The sequence below is a fragment of the Petaurus breviceps genome, unplaced genomic scaffold (genome assembly GCF_028583685.1).
Source record: "Petaurus breviceps papuanus isolate PSGF00001 unplaced genomic scaffold, PetGlider_PUasm1.0 90763, whole genome shotgun sequence".
In the NCBI taxonomy this organism is placed as follows: domain Eukaryota; kingdom Metazoa; phylum Chordata; class Mammalia; order Diprotodontia; family Petauridae; genus Petaurus; species Petaurus breviceps.
The window spans coordinates 11,437,045-11,455,397 of record NW_027187340.1 but is presented as its reverse complement, the minus strand read 5'-3'; the positions used below and the strand labels follow the sequence as shown (position 1 = coordinate 11,455,397).

Genomic DNA, 18,353 nt, shown 5'->3' with positions numbered 1-18,353 from the left:
TTTAATTCCATCATTATCTTTTTGGATACTCTACTTATATGGAAAATATTATATATTTTGTTTTAACTCTTTTAATTTCTAATTGCTGATTTTTTTCCCTCCCAGATCCTTCACTTCTCTCCTTATTTCTTTGATATGACCTTAACTCTTTGGGTTTTGAACTACTAGAGAATTTCTTATAGTTGTGCCCTTTTCACTTGAGGTGGATTGAAGAATTTGTTTTTCGATCTTTACCTTCTTCAGGAGATTTTTCTCAATTTCCTTTGTTGCAAAGTGTTTATCACAGAATCTTTTTCTCAAACTAATGTTCATTTCTCTTCCTCTGTCAGATTTTCTCTATTTTAATCATTCTACCAATTTTTTTGTGTGTGGTATCCTTGTTGAAAATGTTCTTACTGCCATTTTTCCCCCTTCAATAGCTCAGGGCTATTGTACCCCTTTCCCTGACTTTGCTGCTTATTCTGAAACAGAATTGGTACAAACAGATCAGCAAGGTCTGTCTTCTAGGGTGAAGGTAAGGATGATAGTATAGGAAAACTCTGAGCAGACATTTTACAGTATCTTTAACAGTACTACTCTTCTAGGTTCTAAAATTCTCTCTGCATTGGAATCTCTTTTGATCCTACACTGATTAGTTGTGAAAGGGTTATGAAAGTTCCTTCCATCCCCTCAAGACATTACTGAGCTCTTGTCCTTGGAAGAGTTAAACCTGTGATTTATTCCTAAAAATACCTCATGGAGTCTTTCAGTCTGCATTTGGCCTCTGTTTCCAATATTTCTTGGCAATATTTTATGATTTCCTGAAATAAACTAAGTATACAACCTTTTTATTTCATCATTCATTCTTGGGAGAGCAATAATTCTTTGATTTTCTCTCCAATCCTTGTCTTTTGGGTCAGTTGTTTTTGATTGTACAAAGGTTTCTTTCAATATATTTTTTTAATTTTGCTGTAATAAATCTTTTTTTTTTTAAAGCAATTGGGGTTAAGTAACTTGCTCAAGGTTACATGGCCAGGTGTTTCTGGGTGGGTGCTAAGTGTCTGAGCCCGGATTCGATTCCCAGGTCATCCTGACACTGGAGTCAGTGCTCTTACTCGCTGTGCTACCTGGCCGCCGCTTGCTATAATAAATCTTATTGAATCATTGAATTTTTGTATTTCCCCCCATTTTTTCAATGTCTACACTTTTTTGCTCATGTTTTAAAAGTTTTTCTCAAAGTCTGCAATTATCAGTTGCTGCAGCAAGCACCCCATCATCCCCAGGGTGGCTGCCAACACAGGTTCTTAGATCTGCTTCTCTAAAGGAAAGCAACTCAAAATGGGTTGACAGTCTTGCTTTAATAAATCGGCCATATCATTTACCTAGTTCAGGGGAAAAAGATCAGCACCCCAAACTTCAGAGTATACAGACAGAAATATTTCAAGCAGACAGGGCTCCAACTGTCCAACCATTACATCCATACCAAATCACAGTTACCAGAAAGGGAAGCATCAACATCTGGGTTTTTTCAAAGCTGGGGGGGCTCTCAACGGCTGCCCAGAGTATCATCTGGTCAAATCACACAGGACTTCTCAAAGTAAGCCCCCAAACAAAGTCTCACATCAGGGATTATATAGCCTTCTCCTACCTCAGAGAAATGTAACAACCTTCTTGACCCATTGCCCAATCACAAAGTATCTCCTGAGAAACAAGCCTCCCACCACAGGCTCCAGGTACACTTAACCTAGGGGCAAGGAAGATCTTAAAAATTTACATTTCTATTACATCATTATACATATTTCATTAAGAGCTCTAATTTCATGCTTTATCTTTTCCTTCCAGTTTTTTTTATTGGACTTCTCACCACTTTTTAAGTTTTTAAGATTGTACCCTCTTTTGGGAGGGTTCTATTTTAGAAGTCATCTCTTTTGTAATCAACCAATTAATCAAAAGTTGAATAAAAGTAATCATGTTTTCTTGGCATTCTCTTAGCTATCAGTTTCCATGTCTTTTCATTTATCTCTCTCTCTAATATATCTCATATCTGCCCTCTCTATTTCACCCTTCTAACCACCACCCTTTTTCAGGGCCTCATCACCTTTTATCTAGACTATATTAATGGCCTCCTCTTCTGTCTCCTTGCATACCTTAGGCCTCTCCCTATTGTAGTATACCCTCCATACAGCTGACAAAGTGGTTTTCCTAAATTAGAAGTCTATGTCACCCCTGCCCAGCAAATTATTGCATCTTAGATAAAATTTACATTTATCCATTGAATATTTAAAGCTCTCCACATCCTGAGTCTCCCTTCCATTACAACCTTCTTATACATTACTACCCTCCTTGCACTCTATGAATACAATCATACCTCTCCTCCCTCTCCCTATCCTTGAAGTGATTGGCTTCCATGCTTGTAACATGCTTTCTCACAAACCCCAAACTGTTGGAAACCCTCAGTTCTTTAAGTGGCAGCTCAAGCATCACCTGCAAATGAAGGCCCATTTGATCTCCCCACCTGGTAGCGCCTTCTTTCCCCAAACTATCTTTGTATATATTATGTATTTATATATGTTCTTTCTTTTATCCCCAGAGGTTGTACATAGGAAAGACTATTAGGAACTTTTCATTGACCATTTGTTCCTTCTCTGCTAATTTTTCTATGGGTATTTCCTTCCTTTCCCCTTATTTTAGTTTTTTTGTGGTTCTTTTACTTGGTGCATTTCTAGTTTTGTTTTTTTTTCAGGTAATGATGAAGAGCTGGATTTGTGTACAACCACTCACTTATCAGTTTTGCTGAATGTCTGGGATAACCTCAAAAAAGTTAAAGAAAAATTGTCAAGTACTATAATTGTTTTAGGCTTCATATGCAAATATTTGAGAGACTAGATTCATTTCTCTAAATTTCATGACATACTAAAGTTCTTTTATAGCCAAATAAATTAGCTGGTAACAAGCACATGATCTTTTGTGTCCCAGAATTTGGTGGTGTCATTAAATCATTTGTACTTTGGGCAAATACTTGTTTGAGGATATTTAAATACATTTTTGAGGAATTTGCTTCTTTTACAATTCTATAAATTCTACATTATACAAAAAGCCTTTATATGCTGAAGATTATCAACTAATTGCTAATTAAGGCATATCAATTCTATACTCATTATTTCTATATTAAGCAGACCTTTTTGAAGAAAATAAAAATATAAAATGGCAAATCTAATAAAAATGGCATTTTTGATTCATGCCCAAGAAATGTATAGGAAAACCTTTGACTTAACAGGAAAGATGGAGAATGAAGAATTTGAGTTAATTTTAATTTTGTGATTAACTTAAGTATAACTTTGAAAAGGTCTCCCTCCCTCCAGCCTTACCCACCCTCACCCCCACCTTTTTGCTTCAAGTCTTTCTAGAACCAGTAAATTTATTTTCCTGTCTTATTAAGTATAGTACAGTGAATATAATTTAATTATTCTGGAACTATTGAATTTAGGTTTTAAGGCAATCGTCATCGATATCAAAAAAGATCACTGTACATAATTATAGATTTAAAATGTAAGAAGGATTAAGCTAAATTAGTACTGATCCTATTATATATATATACATATATACATACATATATATATATATATATATCTTTAGCTTTAAAAATGATTTGCATGTTTCTCCTGCCAAATGGACAGAGGGGGAAAATTATTTATTGTCTTGACATTTCTGATTAGGGTTTTGCTCCGCCATGTTGTTGTTCTCTGTAATCAGTATAATTGAAGGAGTTTAAAAAAAATAAATTCTCCATATTGTAGCTTAATAGGACAGGGATAGAAAACCTTTATAATTCAAAATTTCTTCATCATGACTGAACGGTTTTAGTATGGGCCATTTATTTCCCCAGATGTTTGTAGATAGAAGGAAAAAAAAATTAGAAATCTATTATATATCTGCAGTGAGGTGCTATTCCTTTCTTCCTTATTACCATCAACATGTGCCTCTCCCTGAAGGAATGAAAGACAAATTTCTCTAGAAGAAAAGTTCCTGAAGTTTGAAAAAAAATCTTTATAGACTTGGAAATCAAAAGTGCAAGGAAACAAAGAACATTTGAATTGATAACTGGAATAATTAAAGTTTTAGCATCTTGATCTCTTCTGAAGAAAGATCTGATATAAATCTAATAAATTGAATCAATAAAAATCAATGCCTAAAGATGATCATTAAGTCATGGTTCCTTTACATGTAACTTCAGCAGCGGGATTTAGTGCCAGAAGGGACTGTAGGGATGAGTGGAGTCCAACACCTTCATTTTATAGCTAAGTAACCGAGGTCAAGAGAGCTTAAGTCACTTGTCTGTGGTCACATTGGTACTATAAATAGCACAACCATCCACTACAACCTTCTGCTACTTACTGGTCTGTCACTGTACTTCGAATCCCTGTGATTCCAAGTTGGAGACTGGCCTAGATGGAAGCTTATAGCCCTAGTGGGCAATTCATGCTCCCTCACACCCACTGTCCACCTGTGCCCCTCCTATGTCCACATATGCTACTGCCACTCTCATTCTATCACTCCGATTCCATTATCAACAAACTGGCCTTCATGTTAGATTTGTGACCTTTGGCAGTTTCTATTTTTACCTGTATTTAATTATATCTTTCTGTTTATATTTCTCTGTCTCTCTCTGCCTCTCTCCCCTTCCCTCTTTCCTTCCTCACCATCTATCTATATAATTTCCCTCCCCTCGCCCCTGCCCCCAGATTATGACATAAGCTCCTTGAGTACAGGGCCTTTTTAGCATCTAGCTCATAGTAGATGCTCACAAATGCCTGTTGAATTAATTTAAGTAGCAGGGCTAGAATATGAACTCATGTCCTCTGACTTCAAATTTATTTTTCTTTTTGCTGTACTATGCAGTTTTTAGTATATACTTTGTAACTAAAAATTTATATTATCTATGTTTTTATTCTCATCATAAGTATTTTTGAGAAATAACAGGAATATCCTCTACTATCATTTTAAAAGTAAAGTATCAGCTTTAATCATATGTCATTTTAGGTGCTTTTTGTTTTTGTTCCTTTATAGGGGTACTTTATTAAAAGATCATTCTTACTGACTTGTCCAATTAATTTGTGCCTAAGGATAATTTTTAATCAGTTGGTCTAATATACAAAAATGTTAGTATTTTTTATATATTTGAAGAACTTTTATATTGAAAACAATTTCACCACCCTCACCTCTTCATTTGGATCTCTCTAAAGTTGAGGGGAAATCTATGCTGTTGGAAAATTTCACACCAGAGAAGGAAAACGAGGATGAGGCTGAGCAGACTTGAAGGCTGTTCAAAAACCTGACATTGGTGTGATGGAGATTTTAATTAAGTCTTTTTTTGGTAATGGTGTTATTAGAATCCATAAAAATAGATCTTATTTCCAAAGAGGCAAGTATGAAATCAAAAGGTTTCTTATGCAGTGGTGGTACAACAGAAATAGTTTTTGACTTTCCATGGCTTGCATTTTCCTCCTGACCCTGACTAACAACAGAAAATTTGCTTTGCACCTGCTCCAGCTGTGTCCTAAGTGATAAGCATCTTGCAGACCCAGAAAATTGCAGTATCAAATCTCAGCACCAACTGTGAGGTAGCACTATCATCAAATCCCTGCTGAGAGGCGTTTCCTATTTAATTCCCAACAGAATATTTCTTTCTTCCCTGGCCTTTTTTTTTTTTTTGTCCTGCTTTGAGCTATGACCTAAAACCTTTCTCTTCGTTACTAACATGTATTTCTATAGGTGCTTTTGCACTGACTCATCCTTACTTGTTTTATTTAACCCTGAACTCATTAGTAGGTCAGGGCTTCAGCAGCCCCAGGGCTGTTGAGGTGTCCGATTCGGGTAATGAACATATTTATTTAGCAGAGGAAATGGATAACAATATATGTTATAGTTCACTGCTTTTCTCTACAAACTAAAGTTGAAAAAACATTTAATATGTTATATATGACTGGGGAAAATATATAAAACTTGCTTTATATTCACAAAAGCAGCTTCCACTCACATTTTCCTTCATGAACTGAATGCCATGGTCCAACTTTCTTATAAACTAAAACTTTCTCTTAATCAGTTTCTCTTAATCTATTGATGTAACAGCCAAGTCTAGAATATGTTAAAATTAACTTTAAATACAGATAACAAATGATTTTTAACCCGTTCACAACTTTCTATCTAAAATTTTAAATGGGTAGTTTTTGAAAAGTTAAAAATTAAAATGTCTAGGCACCATCTTTAAAATGTAAAGGTTTTATGTTTTTATTTCAGAATTTTCAAACCGGCCCAAATCCTTAAAAGTACTTATTAACCCACAAAGCCACAAAAAAAAAGCTACTCACCTCTATTATGAACATGTTGAACCTCTTTTGAAGCTTGCAGAAATAAAGACCGATGTAACAAGTAAGTGATTTTAAGAATTTGATTTAGCCCTTAAAAAAAAAAAAAGCAACCAAGGTAACCTGAATTTGCTTCTGATCCTTATTAGAAGAACATTCTGGAAGCTTAACCTTTTAAAATTATGTATTTTAATTAAATTATTATAATTTTATTTGTAAAACATTTTATGATGTCATATATTAGTATACTTTTGAAAGAAAGAGTTAATATTCTTCCAGCCCGTAAAATCAGTCATTGTTTAAAATGAAGTATAACTTTAGACATGTAGGTAGCCGGTTATGTGTGAATTATTTTTGAAGTTTGACAACCTAGTTGCTTAAATTAAAAATGTATGTGTTATGGTCTTCCATGGAATGCTTTCCTTCCTTTGTTTTTGCTCTGATTCTGACCCCTACTGGTTAGGTCAAAAGTGAGTACTTAATAGCTGGTTTCAGGCAGTGGAATAGAGCCCACTTCATTACAAGACAGATCTTACAAATTCTGTCACTCTTGTTTTGAAAATGAGGGCATTGTGCTTTAGAAAAGTGAAAGAAATTGCCAAAAAGACCACTGGGAAGGGTGGGAAATGAGGTTTCCACCGGACCTTCTATTTCCATGGCCAGCAGTAGCTCCATTTCATTTTGTTGTTTTCTCGTGCCACCGTGCATGCATGACCATGCATTTGGTGATGTGAACATTGGTACATGAGCCTAGGCATATTAAGGCCTCTTCCAGGAAAAAAAAATTCATGGTTAAAAGAAATATACAACTGATAAAAGTATTTAGCACTAATTAACAGAGTACATGAGTGGCTAGGTGTAACACCAATTACGGCAGCGCACCTGCAAAAATTCCTACTTTGCTTGCCGTTACACTAGAAGGCACAGTGGATGGAGTTCTGGGCTCGGGGTCAGGGAGACTCATCTTTCTGAGTTCAAATCTGGCCTCAGACACTTGCTAGTTGTGTGACTCTGGGCAAGTCAATTCACCCTATTTGCCTCCATTTTCTCATTTGCAAAATGAGCTGAAGAAGGAAATGGCAAACCACTCCATTGTCTTTGCCAAGAAAACCCTGAATGGGGTCACGAAGAGTCAGATGTGACTGAAAAATGACTGAATAACAACAGAGCACATAATCATATTTGTTTAAAATGCTATATTAGCAACATATGCTTACATACTGGACTACATGGAGACATGTACAGATATACACATACCTGTGTATGTATGTCTCTCTGTACAATATGCATGTACATGGGCACACTTATGTTTACATGCATATATATGTGTGTATATGTGCACCTATGTCTGTGTATGTATGTAGGGATAGGGATAGGGACCAGACATGTGATTTTCACTGTTACTAGGAACTCCAGCGAGGAAACTCTTTCTACCAATGCAGGTCAGCACCTTCTCTACAACTTATGTTTTAGAGAAGTGCCTGGTGCCCTGGAAAGTTAAGTGAAATGAAGAGGTACATATTTAAATATATCTCCCTCTTGTCATTTTAAATATTATGCTTCCTTCAAAGCTGATGACATCCTTCATTCCATTTCTCCTTTGAATTTTTTTATTTGTTTCATATTCTAGCCCTTTCATATCTTATTATCTGAGGAACTTGCCTTTTACTTTACTGAAAAGATAAAAGGACACCAAATCAGATAATGATCATTAATTAATTAATTCAATAATTCATTTATTAAGCTCTACTATGTGCCAGGAATTAAACACTGGATTAAGTAATGTGATAAAGTATTTAAGCAATAAGGATAGAAACTACAGTGAGTACCTCCAGTCAGGTTGGTAAAAGGGGACATCTAGACATTTAGTGCCTGCTGACCCTGAAAAGTATTCCCAGTCAGAGGAGTCTGATTAAAGCAAATTCAGTGTTCAGAGGCCTCTCACCTCCAACACCTTTATAATGCTTCAACTAGCAGGCTCCCTTGCAGGGAAGCAAGCTCTAGACAAAGGGAGTCAAGACAAAAATTATCAAATGAGGAAATTCCAGGTCCATTCAATATCTGCAAAAGTCTCAGCCTGGGTATGGGGACTGAAGTGAATAAAATAACAAAAATCTTACCAAGAGGACAGCAATCATTTCGCATGCTCTTGGGACTCTGAAAGTTTGTAGCAAGCTGACTTAAACTATACTTGAAAGTCTTGAAACAGCTGTAGGTAGAGGGTATAGATGGGTTTGGTACCTATTAGCACTTTGTATGTAATAAACATTAGCAGAAGGGAATGTACCATTAGACCAAACAGGTGCTCACCATCCCATCCAAGTATGCTAGAATAGTCAGAGTCTGACCCTGGAAAAAAGTTTCAATTCATGAGGTAAAGCTGGAAATATGAGTAAATAGAAAAATAAATTGATGATAAATAAATATTATTTATAGGGGTATGGCTAAGATATAAGCCAAGAGAAAAAGAAAAACTTCATGGTGATTCTAGGCAGAGCCTCATAAAGATATGATTTGGCCACAGGTTCTAATGTATTTTCAGAAGCGTTAAGACAAAAGATTAAAAATTAATTATAAATGAAATGAAAGCTATAAAGTAAAAATGGAAAGATAATGAATAGCTTATTACAAGAAGTGCAAAAATTTAACCAAGTAGCAGACTCCCTGAAAATTAGAATGGAAGGAAATCAGTCAAAAGAAGAAAATGTTTGAAGTTAACTCCTGTCAAAAGAACTGACCAAGAAAATGTGTCAAGGAAATATCATCTAAAAATTACTACAAAAAAACTACAAAGGAAAAAATCCTGGATACCACATTTTAAAGAGGTTGCACATGAAAATTTCTCAGACCTATTAGAATGAGAACAAAAACAAACCAAAGCAAAGCAAAACAAAAAGGATCCACCTGTATCTTCATGAAAAAAACAACACTAAAGTAAATACTCCCAGGACCCCAAAATCAAGAACTTCCAGGTTAAAGAAAAAGTACCATCAGCATATAGAAAGAGTTCAAGTACCAAGGAACCACAGTCAGGATCACATAAGACTTGAAAGCTATCACCTTGAAGAAAAAGAAAGTTTAGAAGGTGATATTTCAAAAGGCAGAAGATAAATGTTTACACTGAGAATAACTAAGAAAAGGGCAGAAAAACATAAAGGGGAAAGAAGAGGAATAGAATTTAATTTCAAATAACTGGTGGAGGAGCACAAGGGAAAAAAACTTTAGAAATATAGAAGAGGTAGTAAACAATCATCACATGAATTTCACTTTCCCTTCATCTGAACAGAGGGGAATTTAAATCACACATAGAGAATTTGGTGTCGAAAAACACCAAATTTAGCAGGGAAACAGGTAGTAATAGGGTAGTATTAAAAAGGAGGGAGAGATTAATAATAAGCAAAAGAAACTCCAGATTTGGAGGTGGGGTTATGAAGAAAGGATTAAAAGGAAAGAAGGGGTAAAACTATTGTTATCTAGGTAAGAGGAAAAGAAGAGGCACTTTTGAGCAAAAACAGATCATTTGCTGGTTCTGAGAACACTTTTTATTTTTTATTTCTTTGTAAAGAGGAGGTTTGAGAATAAGAAGAAAAAGTAAAAATTAGCATTTCTTTTTCCACCATGTACTGTGCTTGGTTTATACTCCATCATCATTCCTTCCCTTCCCTCCCTCTCCCTTTCTCCCTACCATACATATCACCAGGAAACTCATTATCATGAATATTAATCTAGCTTTGGTATTCATAACTCATCAGTACCCTCAATTGTTTCTGTCCATTTGATTGAAGTATGGAGATGTAAAGCCAATCATGAGCAACTCTCCAGAATACTGCTGTAGTGAATAACTTTTAAGGATCTAATGCATAGTATAGTGAAGTCTCTATTTATTCAGCAATAAGCTAAAGCATAATATTTGAGAAACTAAAGCACAACATTCACAACAATATAACATAACAACTTATTACTAAGGTGACCACATAGTCTTAAACATCTACCTCTAGGTCACAGTAAGTCACAGTCTCATCAGTCAATACAGAGTACCCAAGTAAAGTCTTCTTTCATCTTAACTCAAGGCTAACTTCCAAACCCCATGATTCTTCTTCCATGGGCTCATCATGTCGAGCTCTTGCCTGGATTGTCATGTAGACAGCTCTCCCAGCTCTTGCCTGAATTCATATATAGGCAGTTCTCTACTCCTGTTCCATATCTCAGCTCCCAGGGACAGCTCCACTCCAAGCTCTTCACAGCTTCTGTTTCTAGGAAAACAAAGCTTAACAGAGCTACAACAATATTTATACACATTACCAGCACTGTCATCTGAAATTCACTTTCTGTCTGACAAAGTAACACAAATAAACAAACAAAATGATCAAGTGCCTTTAGATTGCAAGTCGGCAATGGGATAAGATTGCCAGAAAGACTCTTTTAATCTTAGGTAGCATGAAGTGAAACTTTAGTGTCCAAGTGGGGTGATTCAGTGAGATGATAATTCTATTTAACTACCCCATGATCAGACTACAACTGAAGGACTATGTTTATTCCCAGGCAGCACATTTAGGAAGGACATTGATTGACTGCATGGCGTCCAGAAGGATGGGAAACCAGGAATGATCAAGGGAGAGTATTAGGTTTATGCAAGATGAGAATTAGTTTAAGGGATGTGGAATGTTAAGCCTCAGAGAAGGGACAACTCAGAAAGGATATAATAACTGACTTCAAATGTTTTAAATATTTTATTTTTTGCAATTATATGTAAAGATGATTTTTAATATTTGTTTTTAAAATTTTGAGTTCTAAATTCTCTCCTTCCTTCCCTTATTGAGAAGCCAGGGAGTTTGATGTAGAGTTATACATGTGAAGTCATGCAAAATATATTTCCATATTAGCTGTGTTGTAGAAGAAAACACAGACCAAAAAATTCCAAGAAAAATAAAGAAAATATATTGCTTTGATATACCTAGCATTTTTCATCATAAGTCCTTTGAAACTGTCTTGGATCTTCGTATGGTGACAATAGATAAACTACCAAACTGCTTTCTAGTTTTCCCAGAAGTTTCTGGCATATAGTGAGTTCTTGTCCCAGAATCTGAGATCTTTTCATTTATTAAACACTAGATTACTATCATCAGTAATTATCATTACCTACTGTGTATTACATACCCAGTCTGTTCCACTGATCACCTCTCTATCTGTTAGCCAGTACAAGATTGTTTTGATGATTATCATTTGAGTCAACAAGAGATCATAGAAATAATCAATAATTTCATCAAAGAGAATAACAATGAATCAACATACCAAAATTTATTGGATGCAGCCAAAGCCATACTTAGGGAAAATTTTATCTCTCTAAATGCTTAGATGAATGAAATAAAGAACAAATCAATGAATTGGGCATGCAATTTAAAAAGCTAGAAAAAGAACAAAATAAAAACCCTCAATTAAATACCAAATTAGAAATTCTGAAAATAAAAGGAGAAATTAATAAAATCCAAAGTAAGGAAACTATTAAGCTAACAAATAAAACTAAAAGCTGGTTTTATGAAAAAAAAAAGAATAAAATAGGCAAACCTTTGGTTAATTTGATTTAAGAAAAAGAAAGCCAAATTAAATGAAAAGGGTGAATTCTCCACCAATCAAGAGGAAATTAAAGTAATAAGTAGGATCTATTTTTCCCAACTGTATGCCAATAAATCTGACAATCTAAATGAAGTGGATGAATATTTATAAAAATATGAATTGCCCAGATTAACAGAAGAAATAAAATACTTAAATAATCCCATTTTAGAGAAAGAAATTGAACAAACCACCAATGAACTACCTAAGGAAAAAAAAATCTCCAGAGCCAGGTAGATTTACAAGTGAATTTTACCAATCATATAAAGGACAATTAATTCCAATACTCTATAAACTATTTGGAAAAATGGGCAAAGAAGTCCTACCAAATTCCTTTTATAACACAGATATAGTACTGATACCTAAACCAGGAAGAACTAAAACAAAGTTATAGACCAATTTCCCTAATGAATACTGATGCAAAAATTTAAAACAAAATATTAGCAAAGAGATTACAGCAATTTATCACCAGTATAATACAATCAGAATTTCTAATTTGGTATTTAATTGAGGATGCAAAGAAAGTTGCCTCCCTATAGTATAAAGTGGCAATCATCAAAACTATTTTGAACTGGCTCAGAAATAAAGTGGTGGATTGATGGGATAGACTAGGTACAGAAGACACAGTAAACAGCTATAGTAAGCTACTATTTAATAAACTCAAAGACTCCAGTTTCTGGGAAAAGAACTCACCATTTGACAAAAACTGCTGCGAAAACTGGAAAATGTTATGACGGAAACTAGCCATAGACCAACATCTCACCACTGTATACCAAGATAAGGTCAAAATGGGCACATGATTTTGATGTCAAGGTAGTATACCATAAACAAATTTGAAGAGCAAGGAATAGTTTACCTGTCAGATCTATGGAGAAGGGAAGCATTTATGACCAAACAAGAGATAGAGAAAATGATGAAAAGCAAAATGGATAATTTTCATTACATTAAATTAATTTTTTTGCACAAACAAAACCAGTGGAACCAAGATTAGAAAGAAAGCAAAAAGATGGGAAATAATTTTTACAGAAAATGTTTATGATAAAGGCCTCGTTTCTAAAATATATAGAGAACTGAGTCAAATTTATAAGAATACAAGTCATTGGCCAGTTGAAAAATGGTCAAAAGAATATGAATAGGAAGTTGTCAGATGAAGAAATTAAAGCCATCTAGAGTCATTGTAAAAATGTTCTAAATCACTATTGATTAGAGACATGCAAATTAAATCTATTCTGAGGTACTACCTCACACCTATCAGACTGACAGAAATGGAATTGACAGATATGACATAAAAGGAAAATGATAAACCTTTTTTCAGAAGATGTTGGAAAATTGGAACACTAGTGCATTGTTTTTTACAGATAAGGAAACTGAGGCAAACAGGGTTAAGTGACTTGCCCAGGGTCACACAACTAAGGATTGAGCCCAAATTTGAACTCAGGATGATGAGTCTTCCTGACTTCAGGCACAACACTTATCCACCATAATACCTGCAGCCCATCCAGAAGGATAAGGCAAGAAAACTTACCAGTGCCAAGGGACCCATGACCAGAATACTTTCGGGGAAAGGGTAAGAGGAGGCAGAGGCGATGGTTTGAGTAGAGAAGTGCTTCTCATTCTGCTCCAACCATCTCCCCCCATCTCTTCCACTGACAAGTTGGACTCCGGTTAGCAGATACTTATTAAAATTTTGCTGAATAGATATTAAATGAATTAAAAGAAAACGTGTTGAAATTAAATTAGAGTAGATATTTTTAGTCATAAGAAAGAATATCTTAGATATGTGGGATGCTGTATGACCCTGGGCAAGTCACTTAACCCTCTTTGTCACAGTTTCCTTATCTGTAAAATAAACCGACAAAGGAAATGGTAAACTACTCCAATATCATTGCCAGGAAAACCCTAAATGGGGTGAAGAGCCTAACAGGAGTGAAACAACTAAACAGTATCAACAAAAACCAACTTACTGAAAGGACTATTGAAAAATCGCACAGAATATACATGGCCACTCATTTAATATATGTGGTATTGAGGAAGACGTGAAATGCCTTGGGTGCTCTTGGCCACTTCACAGCATTTCAAGAATTATTCCATTCAATTTAACAACAATGTGCTAAATATCTGTACTTGGGATACAGATATAGAAGGCAGAAAAACAATCTACTTTCAAAGAGGTCACAACCTAACAAGAGGAAAATAAATGTAAATGTGTAGAATATGAGGTAGAGTGTACTAAAAGGGGGAGGGGGGTTTAAAACAATGTGCCAGGAGAAATATGACAGAAGAGAGATCCCTTGACAATGGGACAGTCAGTAAGGGTCTCGTGGAGGAATGGCAGATTTGAGGCTCCAGAGAGCAGAAAAATTTCAATGGACAATTATGGGACTTGGCATAGAGATGCCAGGCATGGAGATGAGCAGAGATGTTCAATTTGGCTAAAATAGCTTGTATAAGGGGCGGCCAGGTGACTCAGTGAGTAAGAGTACCGGCTCCAGTGTTGGGACGACCTGGAGATCGAATCCCAGGCTCGGACACTCAGCACCACACCCAGAAATAATTGGCCGTGTAACCTTGAGCAAGTTACTTAACCCTGATTGCTTAAAAATATATAAATAAATAAATGAAATAGCTTGTATATAAAAGAGAATAAGAGAATACTGTGAGATAACACTGGGCCCAGAATATAGATGGTATGCCAGGATCAGGATTTCTTATACTTTGTTAGGCAATTGGACATCTACTTAAAGTTTTTGAGGTGAAATTTGGGACCTGTGTTTGAATCTTGCTTCAGATATTTCCTAGATGGGTGAACATTGGCAAGTCACTTCTGTGGGCCTCAGTTTCCTCATCTGTAAAATGGGGATAATAATAGCATCAGATAGCTGTTGTATCAAATTAAGCAATATATGTAACACACTTTCCAAATTTTAAAGTACTATATAAATTCTAGTCATCATCATCATCAATTATTCTGTGAACCTCACAAGTATAATTTAGCCTGAAATTAGTAGTTAAGTGATGTGGTGATATGGATAAAGCACTGGGCCTGGATTCACAAAGTCTTGAAATCAAATTTGACCTCTGACACTTATCTGTATGATCCTGGACACATCACTTGACATCTGACTATCTCAAATTCATCTGTTATAAAAGGTGAATCATAAAAGCACCTATCTCATAGGGTTGTCGGAAGATCAAATGAGATAATATTTGTAAAGTGTCCAGCACAGAGCAGGTGCTTAATAGATGCTTGCTTACTCCCTTCCATCCCCACTATGAGTTCTCATGCTCCAACAGGCTGTACACATTGCCTACAGACTTGACCCAGTGAGATAGTTCCTTCCTGTTACTATCTCCACACCTGCCCTTTACCCAGCATCCTACAGGGTGATGAAAAAGAGGAGGTCTAGGAGAAGAGACCCCTACTCTCCATGTGTGGGCTCTTAGGTTAGGAAACTTCAAGGCAGCAGAAACTCTACCCAGAACATCTATTCCCAAGTTCCCTAAGTCTTCAAAAGGAGCAGACACTGACCCCAGCCTATCCAGAGAATAAGGAAGGAAATGGGGCAAGAAGCAAGGGTGCAGTGTTTTGCTGAAAATAAAAAGATGACTGGCATGCAGTTGTGGCCACTCTTGTCGTCCCAGAAATTAAAGTTACCTGGGACAGGTAATGAAATGGATAAAAAGTAAATCCCCTAGTGCAGGAAGAGACTGAGACAACTTTGAGGTCTAGCCCTTTAGGTGAACACTGTCAAAAGGGGGAAGGGAGAAATTCTGAAATTGAATGATAAGAATAGAAGGAAAAAACATTGAAACCATCAGAGATCTCAGAAGGAAAAAAAATTTAGTTAGGAAACTTAGAGCAGAAATAGATGTCTATAGGGAAGTCACAAAAAGTAGAATGGAAGATGAGTAATAAGATATTTAGAATACTACAGACATCTCTAAATAAATGTTATTAATACAAAGCAAATTGAACTAGAACCTGATAAAACACAGAAGCCTATGGATTCCTGAGAGCAAAATACTGCACCCACCAGAAACTACAGAAAGAAGTAGGAGAAACTGCACACCTGAGCCCAAACACCAGTGAAACAGATGGACAGAGTGGGATTGGACTTCTGCATCATGTAACCAGCAAGATGGAAGACTAGACATTTTCGTCCAATTCTCCCAGCCAATTAAAACTCTCTGAAAATAAGAATTATTTGCAAGAGGTAAAGCAATTGCAGCTGTCCTCATAGGCTAAGATGCCAAGACCTCTAAAGGTAATAACCCAATAAATGAACAGAAGAGAAGACTAATCCCTAACACACTTAGCTTCTGCTTCCCTACTCACTTCTGAAGTGAGTCTGAAGGACTTCTTCCTGGCAGGACTGCACAAAGGGATCCATGTTCACACACTTTGGACTGAGCAGAGGTGGATTGTTTGTGCATTACATCTTCTAAAAAGATCTGCATGAGGTTTGTAGCATCACCTTCTGATCCTGTGATGCACAGTTTTGTTTTGTTCCTCCATGGGGAGGGTGGTGGTGGTAAAATATTAGGTTATAAGAACTGAGAGGGAAAATCTGTGGAGCCACTGAGGATTGTGTTGCCTCAATCTATTGCAGGAATTTCACTTCATCCTAAATCACTCCTTCTCTTGGCAGAAATGTAGGAATGTAGAGGAAAATGGAGAAGAGAGGTAGGAGGGGAGAGATGTACTGAGAATCTTACTCTGTAGTACCTGAGAAATCTGAGTGTTCGCTAGACTACAGCACCAAGAGAAACCAACACGCCCTAGATTACAGTGCCAATTTTGAAAGGGAAATGATTAAGCAAAGCAGTTTGAAGACAGTCATTCAGCAGGCATTTATGAAGCATCTGCAAAGTGTCAGGGACTGTGCTGAGCTGTGAGGATACAAAGAAAGGCAGACATAACAAAACAAAACATTGTTCCTGTCCTCACGAAGCACAGATTTTAAAGAGAGAGATAGCGTGTAAAGCACTGTGCTCATACAAGACATATACAAAAGGTAACCTCAAGGAAAATGGTAGGGGCTGTGGGGAGGCCTCCTGAAGAAAGTAAAATGGGAGCTAAGTTTTGAAGGAAGCCAAGGGGAGGAGGTAAGGTGATTATTTTTGCTTATTGTTATTAAATTTATAATTAAAACATTTTTGTAAAGAAAGAACTTTGGCATAAAGCATAAAACATTCCTAACATTAAAAGGCAATTGGGAAATTACCTTGGAAAGAGAATGGGGAGCATAAAATATTTTGCTACATCTATAAGTCACCAATAATTCTTGTGCTCAGAAGCCATGGGTCCTCTGATAGTAATAATTCACTATGTGGTGATATATAGGAGACAGATAAGAGAACCATCAGCTTTTAAATATAGCATGTTAATATAAATGTTTATGTTGATAACAGTTAAATTATGATAGATCATTTTTGCCTAATTTGAAAAATAGCTGGGGTGGCTATGTGGCGCAGTGAATAGAGCACTAGCCCTGGAGTCAGGAGAACCTGAGTTCAAATCCAGCCTCAAGACACTCAACACAAAAGCTAGCCGTGTGACCTTGGGCAAGTCACTGAACCCCAATTGCCCTCCAAAAAGCAAAAAAAAATAACCCCAAGTTGAGAATATTTCACCCCCTCAGAATATGGTTTTTGCACATACACACACAAAAACCAAAGAAAATTCTTCATTTCTTTTTACAATCTTGGAATCTTCCAGATGCAGAATTATACTCTATTCCATACATGATCATTGTCTTTGGAAATTTTTCAAGGTTTAGCTTCCTTCAGCTATTACCTCTTTTCCCAAGATATCCTGAGATTTATCTAAAGAACTGATAAAAATATCCTTTATAATAACATTATCAACAGCTTCATCAGCAATTTTATATTTCTGAAATTGAAGTTCATCCTGTATTATTTGATCATACAATTTCCAGTCTCCTATTAAGTTTTCAAGCACCAGCCACTGCCTTATACTGGTTTCCTTAGTTTCCAGGGTGAAAAAAAGATTAAACACAACAAAAAGTCGAAAGTTCTAATTGTCAAATCTGAGTCTAACTTAGTCTTCATAAAAGAATTTCTTGAAAGAGTATATTCTAAGACATACTATCTTCCTTATTTCATGTGATACGTAATTTTCTGCTGCAGAAACTGTTAGGAGCTAAAATAGAATTCATCCATGTGAGAAAACCAAGCTCTCTGAATCATTTGAACAAACCTTATTCTTTCAGTTGCTTTGAGGTCATCTAGGTCATTCAGTTTCTTTTTATATACAACATCTAGCAAATTTGTTGGCCGACATGTTGGTGATTCCAGACCATCTGAGTTGCCATCCAGATCTGATTAGTTTAAGAAGCATGGCATTTTTTGCAATGAATATATATCACTTTCTGGCCT

The 18,353-nt window shown here is 35.9% G+C and overlaps 1 protein-coding gene across 3 annotated transcripts in view; it reads left to right on the top strand.

The window, feature by feature from the left end:
* CERKL (ceramide kinase like) overlaps positions 1 to 18,353 on the top strand; it is a 182,474-nt gene that overhangs the window by 112,764 nt on the left and 51,357 nt on the right. For 2 of the 3 annotated variants that reach the window (XM_069068571.1, XM_069068570.1), the window contains exon 3: positions 6,277 to 6,408. The exons of the other annotated variant lie outside the window; for it this stretch is intronic. In XM_069068571.1, the coding sequence (XP_068924672.1) occupies positions 6,277 to 6,408 (132 nt within the window). The remainder of the gene's footprint in view (positions 1 to 6,276; positions 6,409 to 18,353) is intronic. 3 annotated transcript variants of the gene reach the window in all.